The sequence below is a fragment of the Schistocerca nitens genome, chromosome 1 (assembly GCF_023898315.1).
Source record: "Schistocerca nitens isolate TAMUIC-IGC-003100 chromosome 1, iqSchNite1.1, whole genome shotgun sequence".
NCBI lineage: Eukaryota > Metazoa > Arthropoda > Insecta > Orthoptera > Acrididae > Schistocerca > Schistocerca nitens.
In genome coordinates, this window is record NC_064614.1 from 191,527,830 (window position 1) to 191,544,566 (window position 16,737).

General features: G+C 44.4%; 1 protein-coding gene across 1 annotated transcript in view; it reads left to right on the forward strand.

Moving 5' to 3' along the window:
- Positions 1–16,737, forward strand: part of LOC126236539 (solute carrier organic anion transporter family member 74D-like) — a 91,609-nt gene that overhangs the window by 15,645 nt on the left and 59,227 nt on the right. The window contains exon 4 of the mRNA XM_049945962.1: positions 13,117–13,218. Within this exon, the coding sequence (XP_049801919.1) occupies positions 13,117–13,218 (102 nt within the window). The remainder of the gene's footprint in view (positions 1–13,116; positions 13,219–16,737) is intronic.

Consider the following 16,737-nt stretch of genomic DNA (forward strand, 5'->3'; position numbering starts at 1 on the left):
TGCAATGAACATTCTGGCGGTTACACCAACTTTTAATGTACCATCATTTTGCATTTGCAATGACGTATCTCGTGCTTACATTAACCTGTGATCTTACTATGTTAATTACTTAAATATGTTACCTAGACTAATGTATTCTCAAAATTTCATTACTCTACATTAAGTGTTTTTTGTTGTTGCAATTTTTTCCCGTCAGTGAATTTTATCCAAATTGGCCAGTTTATGATGAATTGAAGTCCCTACCATTGATGAAATAATGCCATTGCCGTCTAGCTGTGAACGGCAGAAGTCGGTGGAATCACCGATACTTGTTATAAAATAAAGTCTCCAGTCGCTATTTCTCTCTGTATGTGAAAGCTAATCTGAGGAACTATAGAAGCGATTTTGATACAGTGTTCATTAACAGGAACTAATGTAGGGTTTTTGATACGGTTTTCGCTAATAGGAAGACTGATTCACAAGAAAGATTTTGTTGGCACAGGAGGGACTGGTTCAAATGGCTCTGAGCACTATGCGACTTAACTTATGAGGTCATCAGTCACCTAGAACTTAGAACTACTTCAACGTAACTAACCTAAGGACATCGCACACATCCATGCCCGAGGCAGGATTCGAACCTGCGACCGTAGCGGTCGCTCGGTTCCAGACTGTAGCGCCTAGAACCGCACGGCCACTCCGGCCGGCCAGAAGGGACTGTGAGCCATCTGACTGCCGTGCCAAGCCGACTCGAGCTACTGCTACTGGCCGCATGTACGAGCTGCTGCTGGCTTCTTAAACGATCTGCGATCCAGAACATATCAAGCCGATAAGAACAGATTTTCTGTACTGAGTTGATGATTAGGGCGTATGAAGGGAAATGTGAGTTATGGATGCACAGAAAATGCAAGTCGTATTAGGCTTGGAGTGGATTCAGGCGGTCAGCAAGTGGCCGCAACTTGCACTGGTGCTGCGGTCAGGCGGATCGGCTGGCAATGTAGTTCGCATCTCACACGGGAGGTCATTCCAAATGCCAATTAAATGTCCAACAGATAACGTCCGTGCATCCTGAGAACTTCCCTGGCGTGTGCTGCTTAAACTTTTGAAGTTACGTAAAGGTAATGATACTTGGTTACCTAACGTCGTTCTTTGAATTTTAATCGTAACTCTACGCAGCTCCCCGTAAACAAAAGTACTGCTTCGTCAGCAGGGTCGTCCAGTCGCGGTTACATAGCACTATCCATGCGAAGCCTGGGGCAGATCGCTAGTAATCTAATAACAACTAGACGAAAACCACATTCGGTTGAATAGCAACCTCCGTTGATCTACTGAAACAAACACAATAATTGCCAGAATGAGATTTTCACTCTGCAGCGGAGTGTGCGCTGATATGAAACTTCCTGGCAGATTAAAACTGTGTGCCCGACCGAGACTCGAACTCGGGACCTTTTCCTTTCGCGGGCAAGTGCTCTACCAACTGAGCTACCGAAGCACGACTCACGCCCGGTACTCACAGCTGTACTTCTGCCAGTACCTCGTCTCCTACCTTCCAAACTTTACAGAAGCTCTCCTGCGAACCTGTTGGTTGTAATGGCATACTATAGTGGTCAACGGCAAGCATGCGCAACGATTAGCCTTCTACTGGTTTTGTACGTCACCCAACAGTCATGCTCTGACCAGTCTTTGCATATTCACAATTTACGCTCAGTAAAGATGAGGTTAACACTACACGTAGGTATCAGTTATAATGTGAACACAGCAGGTACTTTACTGTTTTTAATCCCTTAATATTTTAATAAAAATTATGTATTGTTAAAATGGTTAGATTTGTACATGAACTGCGAGGCAGTCTCTGCAGATCTGAGAGTGGTTGCTAGTCTACCGAAACCATTAATTTCCTACACTGCTCACCCAGAACATTATGAGCACCGACCTACTATCGGCATAAACCCATCCAAGCGATAACAGCGTCACCTGGCGAGGAATAACTGTTAGTGAGACACATGCACGGTCCATGCAGTATCAGTGGCGCGTGCTGTCCTTGTGTAGAATGGGGAAGGCGCATGATCTATCTGAGTTTGACCGAGGGCAGATAGTGATGCCCTAGAGCCTCGGCAGGAACACTTCGGAAACTGCACGACTTGTCGGGATTTCGAGGATTGCTGTGGTGAGTGTCTTCAACAACAAAGGTGAAATCACATCCAGACGTCGTGTTCGTTCTTACTGCCAACCATAATATGTCTGTAACTTGTCAGTTTCTGCGTCCCGTCAGTCGCCCTCTTCCTTTTATACCCTTCCCATCAGATGATTTCTTTCCTGGCAAATCTTGTCTCAATCTTCTAAGTCTACTGGCAAGTCTTTTCTGTACAAGTTGCACACATTCTAACTTCTGCACAATAGTTTCAGGTCCATAAGGAGCATATTTTTGAATCTCAAGGAAAGCTTTAGTACCACCATTACCAAGGTACTTCACATATCGCAGGCCACGGGAGGCAACAGATCTGGTAAACACCCTGACAGCTCCCAGTACTTCCATACCTCCTGTTGAGCCTTTATAGTTCATATTACATTCGTGATCTGGAATCCAAATGGTTCAAATGGCTCTGAGCACTATGGGACTCAACTGCTGAGGTCATTAGTCCCCTAGAACTTAGAACTAGTTAAACCTAACTAACCTAAGGACATCACAAACATCCATGCCCGAGGCAGGATTCGAACCTGCGACCGTAGCGGTCTTGCGGTTCCAGACTGCAGCGCCTTTAACCGCACGGCCACTTCGGCCGGCATCTGGAATCCCTTTCACACAAATACGACAAAATTTGCTCAACACTTCAACGTCTAGTGCTTTGCCGGTGTCAACAGATGTTGTTGTAACAACACTATTCAATGAAGTGTGCCCTCATTTTTGCCAGGTACGATCAAAAGCGGCCACTATGTTCCTGTCACCATCATTTTCGATAACAGATTCTTCTGCAGCACATTTCATTGATGATTCTGCAACTTCTTTTACAGCCCCAAGCAGTAAGCCATAATATATCTCAAATCTTGCTTGGGGAGGTGGAAGATTCATCATTGCACAAAGTGTTCTTGCTGCCTTCTGTCCCCTACCAAAACAGCGGATGCCATATGCTACCCTCCGATTCAAATCATAAACTTTGTTTGCGATCTTAGATGTCATGCAAGACGCACGAACGTTGCATTTGCTGCATATCAAAGATAAGCTCGTAGCAAGGCCTTTCCTGGCACTCTCATCTTCCACACAGAAACACACTGCACATCAGAGCAGTGCTTGCACATAACAGTGTCCAATATTAACTGTGACAGTATGTTAATATCAACAATAATATTACACGAACCTTCACCAGATTCACAGCCTCCATTTTCATTAGCACCAAAAACAAGTTTCCTTCTTGAAGCACTCGGCGGTGGTTTGTTACCGGCTCTGAGAGGTTGCAGTCTTGAGCCACTGATGTAACACTTTGTTGTGGTACCCTTTGCTCCGTATCTGTTGCCCTGGTGACATTGTTTACGGTTGAAGCAACGAATTCTAGGCATCTTGTGCGATAATACGCCACCGACGAACACAAAACAACACAGCCAAATGAAAATCGTTTCGAAAATCACAACACCACATTGCAGTTCTTTCAAAACAGAGAACAAACAAAATCAGCGATCAAAACAGTGCGCGTTGATAGCAGCAGAGAAAGTATCGATATCAAGAGTCCTATGTTTCACGTATGACAATCTCTGCCGCGAATGTAAACATTCGAATTCTACATAGCGAAATACACTTACATATGACAGAAGTATGCTGTCCAAAGGGGTGTGGCGCTGCATCTTGGTACATTAAGACCAAATAACGTGCCTTATAATCTCTCAAATATAATATATTATTCAGATGTGCGCTACAAAATAGAAATATTTTTGAAAAATCGATTTTTTAAAAAAAATTTTGAAGGTTAACTCTTATATGCTGCTGAACGTCGTCAGCATTTAAGAAGGTAATACAGATAAAATATCATTTATTACAGGAAGTAGCAATGGTATAACACACGTGACCACAAAATGTGACGGCAGAATTGTGGTCAGAAAAATGTCGTGAAAGGGGAACCGCAGACGCGTTTCATTGTTTGTGTATCAAAATCGCTTCCAAACCCGACAGGAATTCCTGCAGGCAGTGACTGGCGGTTCATCCCAACTTATTCGCGACAGAACATTGCGACAGGAGTCGCATGAAATGAACATTTGCAGTCGATCACCTTGCAAGAGGCCTTTGCTCGCACAGACACATACAGCTGCGCGTTTCCGATGGACTAGAAATCATCTAATGTCCACAGCAGGTGACTGGTGGAACGTAATGTGGTGTGACGAATCACGTTTTTACTTATATTCAGATGATGCATGTCGCTGAGTGCACGGAAAACCAAGTGAAGCATTTCACCCTGAATATGTGCAAGGTCAGGTGCAAGCCGGAGGTGAGTATGTGATGTTTAGGGGTTGTTTTTCTTATTACGAACTCGGCCTCTCACTGAAGTGGCTACTAAAATGAACCAGCATGTTTATTTAACATGCTAAATGATCACGTGTTGCCTTTCAGTCGCCATCTGCATGATTATGTTATTGACACCACTATTTTTCAAGACGACAACACCAAAGTTCATTGGGCTAGAAGGTAATGTGACTGGTTTTCTGAGCACTCCTCCAGCTTATTACATCTCGACTGACTCGCAGATTCATCTGCATCGAATCCCATAGGAAATCTGTGGAACATGAGGGAACAGTGGGATAAACACCGACATCAGCATGCTCGCAATTTGGTGAATTTGGTGGAACTGCACGATCAGACTTTCAGCGAGTAGTTTAACCTGGATATGAAGTACCTGCACAACCTTCAGGACTCACTTCCTAACGGAACCCAGGCGTTTATCAAGGCCAGGAACGGAATTACGCGCTATTAAATGGTGACTCTGATGATTTCTGTACGGGTAACTAATTTCTTGTCCGGTGAGTTTATCATTACAGTTAAGCGGTTATTCCATTCTTATCAATCGTCTCAACTTCTGTATCTGCGTGTGGTCGACTGCAGTTGGCAATTTTCTTTCAACAGACGCTTTTAGTTCGCGTTCAGAACGAAAAGAGTACCTGTTGTCATATTCATCAAGACACAAAGGAACTCATTTACATCAGTGGGAAAACTGAAGATCTGTGCGGTCCGGGATTCGAAGTCGTGTGTCTTGCTCACTAGGCAGACGCTCTGACCACTATGGCATCCGGGCACTGTGATCATTGTAGCTCCACGGACTACCCTAGCATGCTTCCCGTCAGACCCAAATCCGCAACTTATATCACAGACTACTGATGTTGTGTCCCTGTTCATTAGCCTTAATTACTCGCGGCATCTCTCTACACGGAAGGGGTTATTGGACAGCGTCACCTTAATTAGTGTGTTGTTTCGGACATGTCTGAAAGAGCTGACACCACATGTATCATATTCAGAATATATGGCTATCCGCTGATATTCTTGCACATACAGCTGACAACCATTGTCACATTATAAAGTTTAAAGGTAAACAACAAATAAATGATCTTTTACTTACCTACCTGTCTTTATTTTATTATGTGTTACCTATAACTCGTCGTCAGAAACCGAACAAAGTAGTTTTAATGGCACTAAACACTAGTCACGTCCAGCTGCAAGTGTTTTCTCCCCGTAAACGGCACTTTACAAGGCGCTTTGTGCTACTGCGTAAGCTCTCTTCTGTACCTGCTTAGAACACAGACAGGAAGAAATACAAGATTCGGATACTAAGGATAAATTTTGTCGAAAGCGAGGTCTCCAAATGTCTGTCTCGTTTTAAAACTTTAACAGGAAAAGTTCACCAATCCTTTTCTCTCAGTGCCACCTACACTTCAGTAAAAATGATATAATCGTATTTCTTTATTTGCCGTTGTACGGCCGCAAGTCTGTCCATTAAACGCCACTCTGACGACTCGGATCAAGTCACCGACCCGGCCAGGAATGTAACCCAGGGCCCCGCGATCCAGAGGCAGCACGCTAACCACTAGACCACGAGCTGCTGACGACGTGTCTTGGTGGTTGTGGGAAACCCACTAGCTAGTCATGCCGGTATCCGTGGTACGCATAACAGTATCGGTAAACTTCGGATACGTCAAAAGAGGGCCCCACTACAAAGACACTAACCAGCGCTGAAAACGATACGCGTGTGCAGTATAACTTTGGCGGCAACCGGAAAGAGGGAGTCACTTGAAAGTGATAATTTGCTAAAAGCTTCTCCAAACACTGTTACGTCGCGATACTCCTCGAAGGCTGTGCGTCTTCTTCATGTTCTCAGACATGTTAACATGAGAAGCGGCTTCTACGGCGGCGTGAAGTACTCATTAGAATTACAACTTACCTTCTCTCCATTATACCAATATTAATAATGTTTCCTAAAGATCTCATGATGGTGTATTTGAAATACAGAGACAAAATACAGTTAGGACATACAGGCTGGGCAAACGAAAACTTGAGTGGAAAATATTTGCAATGAGAATGACCTTAGTTAAGCTTTTTATTCTCTACAGAGCCCGATCACGTAATTTTGCCACTAAGTTTTGCACTACATACTTTGCTGGAGGTTTTGCTAAAACACTTCCAGTCTGAAACCCTTGCGCAAACAGTGTCGCACAAGTTTTTCACGAAGTGTGGTTCCCGTAACACTCAACAAGGAAGACGCACTCTTTTACCGTGAGCACCAATACTAGTCACTAAACACGTCTCCTCCTATTGCTCTCTCAACTATAAGGACACCGCGAAGAAACCTAGCTGGGACACAGCGTGCTAGAGATACGCGTGCTCAGACATGTGGCAGTACCCTACTGGAGCATCGAAAGTCGTTGGTTCCATCATTTTCTGTGGTGGGCAGCCCTCCTGTTCATTAACTAGGGTCACATCCGCATCATTCTTATAAATATTTTCCGCGTCATTTCTAGTTTGCTCATCCTGAATAAACACAAAATGAATGAATGCTTTTTTTTTTTTTAACTGACATTTGAGATTGATTCCTACGGCCATCAATGTAACATTGATAACGAATAATACAGTTGAATCAGATAAACAGGTTACATCTTATAACCAACCGCCCCAATAAGAGAGATATTACTGAAGTAGGCTGTGTACAGTTTATTTTTATTAAGACCTCACAACAGAACTTTTGTAGAGGTGCACCAAATTGTCCAGCCGAAGAAGATATTCTTAGAGTCCTCCTCTCCACTACATTCACGCTGTGTGGATAATGTAAAACCGATGTGATTCAAATATTTCTGGAAGCAACCGTTGTTGAATCCGAGACGTTGGACTGTGATTTTGAAACTCCTTAAACTTAGAGGCTTAAAGACTGTTAACTGTTGTATTAGCATGGACTCTTTATTTCAAAATTCCTTGACCTATTGTTTGACTCTCTAATGGAAGTCGGTAAATGGGGTTCTGCAATGACTTATCAGTCTATGATGACTGTCTTTACTCAAAAGGAGTTCAGTTTCGCTTCTCCCAATGCCGCAATCTGCCCAGTAAATGCTGGCCTCCTGCTAGCAGTTACAGTACGTCGTACGTAGCGGGGTAGTTACTACTTCCTATGTATAAATTCTTAATGAGGAAACGTGCTGATCTGGATTCACTAATATTAGTCGGTAAACATTTTTGAGACAATGTAGATGGCTGTCCGTTCCGCAGTTATTGTAGTCAAGTCCGGTGAAAGCATAACCACTCATAACCCAGACTGCCATACTGTACCCAGATTGAAGCCGCCATCTTGATTAAATAAATTCTTCACCGAAGGGCTTTCTTTAGCTTTCTTGACGAACGAGTGACAGTAAACTGATGTTCACGGCCTGTCCAAAAGGTTCCGAGACTGATTTTATTCCCTGCGTATTAGCGATGTCAGCGCAGTAGCTGCGGTGGTGTTTTGAACTAACAACTGTAAGCAGTAGATATACATTCGAGCAATCAGCTGTGAGCAGGCAGTGTTAGGTAGTGGACGTGCGGCCGTAGTGTGTCAATGTTGTTGTGTCACAAATCGCAATGGAGTAACATCTCTAAATCAATTGTTCAAGGCATTCTTCAAAAAGCTTTGAAGAAGAGAAAAGTGTGGTCAATGTTGGTCCCACACCCCTTGACTCCCACACAAAAACAGCGACGTGTGGACGCTTTGCCCGACTTGATTGAAAGGCGAAACGCGGAAAATTCTTTTCTGGAAAAACTCATCACAGGAGACGAGACTTGATGTTATCAATAGGAATACGAACCTTTCATAAAACCACAAGGTGCATTAATTTGCATGTGGGGTCAACGCTCAACGCTTTGACGGTATAAATGCAATTTTAAAACCACCATCATAACTTTTTGCAATTTTTTATTAATCCGGTCTGATGGGGTTACACACCAAATTTTGGGCATTATCGTCCTCTATAGAGACGTCCGTATTCAGTGTTCAGCTGCCTCTTAACTTTGCTATTTGTAAGACGTCTTACATCTTTTGGCTGTTAATCAGAAAATTTTGTCACAGCATAATTAATTCAATTATGAATGACTTTTTGTCAAATCTTTGACTGTAGAAATTATTATTCGTTTTGAACTAGGATAGGGTATTTAAAATAAAAATCATAAGCGATTATATGTAGTGGGGACTAGCAGTTAAAATACCTAACTCGTTTAAAAAGTGTCTCTGTGATTGCCGTAGATGGGTACTGCCAAATGTCCTTATGAAGCGGTTTGGTATTACGAAAACTTTCTTTTAGAGGATTTATACGAGAAAATTATTCCATATGACATAATGGTGTGATTATAAGGGAAATGTACTGATTTGTCTCCAAAACGTACAACGGCACGAACGAACATCGCTAAACTACGTTGTCCAGCTAAGGTGTTCAATCGTTCTTGGGTCGTTAAACCATAATTTACTTGTTTTTATTTTTCTCTGTTTCAAGTGTTTTAATAGGGTGGAGTACGTGTTTAGAGGCATAACATAGAGTTCTTTCAGTAGACTGTGACAAATACAATTAGGTTTGGTGTATCCAAATTTGAAACTGATTCTTGCTTGGAACGAAGTCGTGTGCTAACATTGTTAGCGCCAGTAGCGTTGTTAGTTGCACAACGAACGCTTTATATTTCGGCTTCCAAATGACATCTTGTCCCAGAATGAAGAAATTCATCCATGAAAGGAAGCATCCATCCTTCCCCAGCTCCTTGGTAAACTGGATATTACCGTGAATGGAATTCAGATGGTCCAAAAATTTATGAAGTTTCTCTTCACCACGCTACAAAAGTGTCATCCACATACTTCCAAAAGATGAGAGGTTTAAAATTTGTATAATTCAAAGCCGTGTCTTCAAAATTTTCCATAAAAAAGTTGTTCACAAAGGGTAACAAGGGCCTTACCATTACAACCCGTCAACTTGTTAATAAAACTCATTATTAAATAAAAAATTGAGGAAGGTATGAGGTGGAGGAAGGTCATAACGTGTTTCTTAAATTGTTTTTCAAACAACCATTAGGACATTGCGAGCGGAAATTTTGTAAATAATGTAAACTAAACAGCAAATCTGAGCTGCCGAGTCTCGTAATCTTAGCCTGTTGATAAAATCTGATAAACTCCCGATCTGGTGAGGAGACTTTCGAAAAGAAGGTCACATGAGTGAACCTTATATGTTTAGCAATGTAATACGAAGGCTGTTCGGAAAGTAAGGTCAGATCGATCGCGAAATGGAAACCACAATGAAAATCCGAGAAAGTTTTGCGTAGGTGTGTTGGACAGAATATCCAGTATACCCGTCGATCGCGTCACGACGCTCTCTTCAGTTCCGAGCGCACATTGAGCACGTAAAGATGCCTAGATAAATAGTGTCAGCTATCAAGTATGGGTCCCAGTGAGAGATTTCGCCTTATTTCGTGCAGTCCACACAACGGAACTGTCATGTATTTCATTGTTCGAGACAATCTCGGCTGCACACTTCAGGGGTAATGACGATGCTCCGATGGGATCATCCACCATACAGCCCGGACTAGGTTCCCTCTGATTTCCATCTCTGCTCACATGAACCGCTGGCTATGAAGACAGCATTTTGGGACATACACTCCTGGAAATTGAAATAAGAACACCGTGAATTCATTGTCCCAGGAAGGGGAAACTTTATTGACACATTCCTGGGGTCAGATACATCACCTGATCACACTGACAGAACCACAGGCACATAGACACAGGCAACAGAGCATGCACAATGTCGGCACTAGTACAGTGTATATCCACCTTTCGCAGCAATGCAGGCTGCTATTCTCCCATGGAGACGATCGTAGAGATGCTGGATGTAGTCCTGTGGAACGGCTTGCCATGCCATTTCCACCTGGCGCCTCAGTTGGACCAGCGTTCGTGCTGGACGTGCAGACCGCGTGAGACGACGCTTCATCCAGTCCCAAACAAGCTCAATGGGGGACAGATCCGGAGATCTTGCTGGCCAGGGTAGTTGACTTACACCTTCTAGAGCACGTTGGGTGGCACGGGATACATGCGGACGTGCATTGTCCTGTTGGAACAGCAAGTTCCCTTGCCGGTCTAGGAATGGTAGAACGATGGGTTCGATGACGGTTTGGATGTACCGTGCACTATTCAGTGTCCCCTCGACGATCACCAGTGGTGTACGGCCAGTGTAGGATATCGCTCCCCACACCATGATGCCGGGTGTTGGCCCTGTGTGCCTCGGTCGTATGCAGTCCTGATTGTGGCGCTCACCTGCACGGCGCCAAACACGCATACGACCATCATTGGCACCAAGGCAGAAGCGACTCTCATCGCTGAAGACGACACGTCTCCATTCGTCCCTCCATTCACGCCTGTCGCGACACCACTGGAGGCGGGCTGCACGATGTTGGGGCGTGAGCGGAAGACGGCCTAACGGTGTGCGGGACCGTAGCCCAGCTTCATGGAGACGGTTGTGAATGGTCCTCGCCGATACCCCAGGAGCAACAGTGTCCCTAATTTGCTGGGAAGTGGCGGTGCGGTCCCCTACGGCACTGCGTAGGATCCTACGGTCTTGGCGTGCATCCGTGCGTCGCTGCGGTCCGGTCCCAAGTCGACGGGCACGTGCACCTTCCGCCGACCACTGGCGACAACATCGATGTACTGTGGAGACCTCACGCCCCACGTGTTGAGCAATTCGGCGGTACGTCCACCCGGCCTCCCACATGCCCACTATACGCCCTCGCTCAAAGTCCGTCAACTGCACATACGGTTCACGTCCACGCTGTCGCGGCATGCTACCAGTGTTAAAGACTGCGATGGAGCTCCGTATGCCACGGCAAACTGGCTGACATTGACGGCGGCGGTGCACAAATGCTGCGCAGCTAGCGCCATTCGACGGCCAACACCGCGGTTCCTGGTGTGTCCGCTGTGCCGTGCGTGTGATCATTGCTTGTACAGCCCTCTCGCAGTGTCCGGAGCAAGTATGGTGGGTCTGACACACCGGTGTCAATGTGTTCTTTTTTCCATTTCCAGGAGTGTATGTAGATAGGCGTAGAGAATTTGCGGAAAGCACAGGCGGCAGCCTTCTATGACGAAGGTATTGGAAAGTTGGTACAATGCTGACAAATGTCTCAATCGGAGCGGCATCTGTATAGTTAAGTAGCTGGAAGGTGTAGCTAACTACTGCAAATAAAACAATTTTGATTTTCATTATGGTTTCCATTTCGCGACCGATCGGACCTTACTTTCCGAATAACCCTCGTATGTAGAAGACCCCACGTTACTTAATATCGGCCGCAGAGGTACATCTTTCTTGTGTCTCTTAGGAAGCCCATGTAATCTCGGAGGAACCGCGCCTCGTCTTTTCACGACTTCTTTAGGTAAGCAGGAGGATTTCAGGCGCTGGACCTTGTTCCGAACTACTGAGCTCGTAGAACGCTTTTGAACTTATGTGGTAACGTCCAACATTCTGCACATATTAGAATTGTAGGCGTAACGTGACAAGAACACAGCGGATCTTCCTTTATCAGCATAGAGAACAGCTGCGTTTGTACCGTCACTAAGCCTTCGTAGTGCCGCGCTCTCTGCACAGGAGATATTACTTCATTGAGGACGAGACAATCGCCCGACAAGCTTCCTACCTTACACTGGAAAAGGAGCATGCAGCTTCTTTCAAGGCAGTGATGACAATTGATATGGGCACAGTTGTTGGAGTGGGTGTAAAATTTTAACCCCTCCCTAGGACAGCCCATGTACCGTCGTCAAACTCTTTTATCTGTCAAATCAATAAGGCCGGCCGGAGTGGCCGTGCTGTTCTAGGCGCTACAGTCTGGAACCGAGCGACCGCTACGGACGCAGGTTCGAATCCTGCCTCGGGCATTGATGTGTATGATGTCCTTAGGTTAGTTTGGTTTAATTGGTTCTACGTTCTAGGCGACTGATGACCTCAGAAGGTAAGTCGCATAGTGCTCAGAGCCATTTGAACCAAATTAATAAGGAAAGTCCGGTAATCGTTCATTGCTGAGACGAAGTCACAAGACGGTCAAACTTTGCGGTTTGTGTAATTGTAGCCACCCGATGCGCCCTATCTGCTGTGGCACAAATATAACGATCAGTCTCATCCCATAAATAAAAAGACATATCGGTTTTCTAAATTGATACAGTACATATGTAATGAAATGGAACATCTGTAGCCATCCTTATGATGTCATTTATTATATGGCTAACAGTTTCGGTGCTTCAGTGTAACATCTTCAGGCCATAGCTGACGCTGAGGGGGTTAACACTATCCGTATACACGATGCATTACTGCATTACTGGTTTCGCAGACTACCTGTTGTAGCAATCGGCTATCAAGTTCCTTAGACCTCCAATCACAAGGAAGGACACACAAAGGTAAATGATACAGTTCTAAAGGAACAGAGTCCATTTTCCATCGAAAGAACCTGATCCTCACTTTATCAACACTAGCACCAGCTTTTCTTAACATTCTTCCAATTCTTTCAAAAATAATAATGTGGCTCTGATCAGACGGTCAGTTGTTGAGACGGAGTAACTATAATCCTTGCATTTTGCTGCCCCAAACGCCAGCTGCCTGCCTGTTCCTCAGAGGAGGCTTGTGTTGCAGGAGCGGTGCTGGCCGTGCAGCAGCTGGGCTTCCGCCTCGGCCACGCCCTGGCCTACCTCACTACAGGCGGCGCCGAAGACCCCATCAACGGCTGGTGGATTGGTGAGTGCATCAAATTCTGAAACATGCCTCTTTTTACATTGCTGCTGGCTGTTTTGTGGGACTAAGTTTAACAGGGGATAACTAAAGTCGGATAGTTCTCGACGAATGCGTCTCTTGATGTCAGTTGGTGAAGTTACGCAATGCGAGCAACGTACGATAAACAGACAGATGCAGAACTGGGAAGAGCGAGCACAGAATTGATCCAAATGAGTGTGATGATTAGACTCCCCTTGTCAGAGAAGCAGTTGAAAATGGGAATTGGGCCACGCGGAGTGGCAGCACGGTTAGAGGTGCCATGTCACTGACTGTGCGGCCCCTCCCACCGGAGGTTCGAGTCGTCCCTCGGGCATGGGTTTGTGTGTTGTTCTTAGCATAAGTTAGTTTAAGTTAATTTAAATAGTGTGTAAGATTAGGGACCGATGACGTAAGCAGTTTTGTCCCTTAGAAATTCACACACATTTGAACATTTTGAACAATGGGAATTGGAAAACAATATTCGCATTGTTAACACACACCACATAACATGAAAAATATATGTATCTCTCTCTGTCTCTGAATGTGTGTGGCTGGCAGGGCGTGAGCCAGTAGTGAGAGAGAGAGAGTGAGAGAGAGAGAGAGAGAGAGGGAGAGAGAGAGATAAAGGGAGAAAGGGAGAGAGGGACGACATCTACATCTACATCTATACTCCGCGAGCCACCTTACGGTGTGTGGCGGAGGGTACTTATTGTACCACTATCTGATCCCCCCTTCCCTGTTCCATTCACGAATTGTGCGTGGGAAGAACGACTGCTTGTAAGTCTCCGTATTTGCTCTAATTTCTCGGATCTTTTCGTTGTGATCATTACGCGAGATATATGTGGGCGGTAGTAATATGTTGCCCATCTCTTGCCGGAATGTGCTCTCTCGTAATTTCGATAATAAACCCCTGCGTATTGCGTAACGCCTTTCTTGAAGTGTCCGCCACTGGAGCTTGTTCAGCATCTCCGTAACGCTCTCGCGCTGACTAAATGTCCCCATGACGAATCGCGCTGCTTTTCGCTGGATCATGTCTATCTCTTCTATTAATCCAACCTGGTAAGGGTCCCATACTGATGAGCAATACTCAAGAATCGGACGAACAAGCGTTTTGTAAGCTACTTCTTTCGTCGATGAGTCACATTTTCTTAGAATTCTTCCTATGAATCTCAACCTGGCGCCTGCTTTTCCCACTATTTGTTTTATGTGATCATTCCACTTCAGATCGCTCCGGATAGTAACTCCTAAGTATTTTACGGTCGTTACCGCTTCCAATGATTTACCACCTATGGAATAATCGTACTGGAATGGATTTCTGCCCCTATGTATGCGCATTATATTACATTTATCTACGTTTAGGGAAAGCTGCCAGCTGTCGCACCATTCATTAATCCTCTGCAGGTCTTCCTGGAGTACGTACGAGTCTTCTGATGTTGCTACTTTCTTGTAGACAACCGTGTCATCTGCAAATAGCCTCACGGAGCTACCGATGTTGTCAACTAAGTCATTTATGTATATTGTAAACAATAAAGGTCCGATCACGCTTCCTTGCGGTACTCCCGAAATTACCTCTACATCTGCAGATTTTGAACCGTTAAGAATGACATGTTGTGTTCTTTCTTCTAGGAAATCCTGAATCCAATCACAAACCTGGTCCGATATTCCGTAAGCTCGTATTTTTTTCACTAAACGTAAGTGCGGAACCGTATCAAATGCCTTCCTGAAGTCCAGGAATACGGCATCAATCTGCTCGGCAGTGTCTACGGCACTGTGAATTTCTTGGGCAAATAGGGCGAGCTGAGTTTCACATGATCTCTGTTTGCGGAATCCATGTTGGTTATGATGAAGGAGATTTGTATTATCTAAGAACGTCATAATACGAGAACACAAAACATGTTCCATTATTCTACAACAGATTGACGTAAGCGAAATAGGCCTATAATTATTCGCATCTGATTTATGACCCTTCTTGAAAATGGGAACGACCTGCGCTTTCTTCCAGTCGCTAGGTACTTTACGTTCTTCCAGAGATCTACGATAAATTGCTGATAGAAAGGAGGCAAGTTCTTTAGCATAATCACTGTAGAATCTTAAGGGTATCTCGTCTGGTCCGGATGCTTTTCCGCTACTAAGTGATAGCAGTTGTTTTTCAATTCCGATATCGTTTATTTCAATATTTTCCATTTTGGCGTCCGTGCGACGGCTGAAGTCAGAGACCGTGTTACGATTTTCCGCAGTGAAACAGTTTCGGAACACTGAATTCAGTATTTCTGCCTTTCTTCGGTCGTCCTCTGTTTCGGTGCCATCGTGGTCAACGAGTGACTGAATAGGGGATTTAGATCCGCTTACCGATTTTACATATGACCAAAACTTTTTAGGGTTCTTGTTTAGATTGTTTGCCAATGTTTTATGTTCGAATTCGTTGAATGCTTCTCTCATTGCTCTCTTTACGCTCTTTTTCGCTTCGTTCAGCTTTTCCTTATCAGCTATGATTCGACTACTCTTAAACCTATGATGAAGCTTTCTTTGTTTCCGTAGTACCTTTCGTACATGATTGTTATACCACGTTGGATCTTTCCCCTCGCTTTGGACCTTAGTCGGTACGAACTTATCTAAGGCGTACTGGACGATGTTTCTGAATTTTTTCCATTTTTGTTCCACATCCTCTTCCTCAGAAATGAACGTTTGATGGTGGTCACTCAGATATTCTGCGATTTGTGCCCTATCACTCTTGTTAAGCAAATATATTTTCCTTCCTTTCTTGGCATTTCTTATTACACTTGTAGTCATTGATGCAACCACTGACTTATGATCACTGATACCCTCTTCTACATTCACGGAGTCGAAAAGTTCCGGTCTATTTGTTGCTATGAGGTCTAAAACGTTAGCTTCACGAGTTGGTTCTCTAACTATCTGCTCGAAGTAATTCTCGGACAAGGAAGTCAGGATAATGTCACAAGAGTCTCTGTCCCTGGCTCCAGTTCTGATTGTGTGACTATCCCATTCTATACCTGGTAGATTGAAGTCTCCCCCTATTACAATAGTATGATCACGAAACTTCTTCACGACGTTCTGCAGGTTCTCTCTGAGGCGCTCAACTACTACGGTTGCTGATGCAGGTGGTCTATAGAAGCATCCGACTATCATATCTGACCCATCTTTGATACTTAACTTAACCCAGATTATTTCACATTCGCATTCGCTAATAACTTCACTGGATATTATTGAATTCTTTACTGCTATAAATACTCCTCCACCATTGGCGTTTATCCTATCCTTGCGGTATATATTCCATTCTGTGTCTAGGATTTCGTTACTGTTCACTTCCGGTTTTAACCAACTTTCCGTTCCTAATACTATATGCGCACTATTTCCTTCAATAAGAGATACTAATTCAGGAACCTTGCCCTGGATACTCCTGCAGTTTACCAATATTACGTTAAATTTTCCTGTTTTTGGTCTCTGAGGACGGACGTTCTTTATCAACGATGATAATGTTCTCTC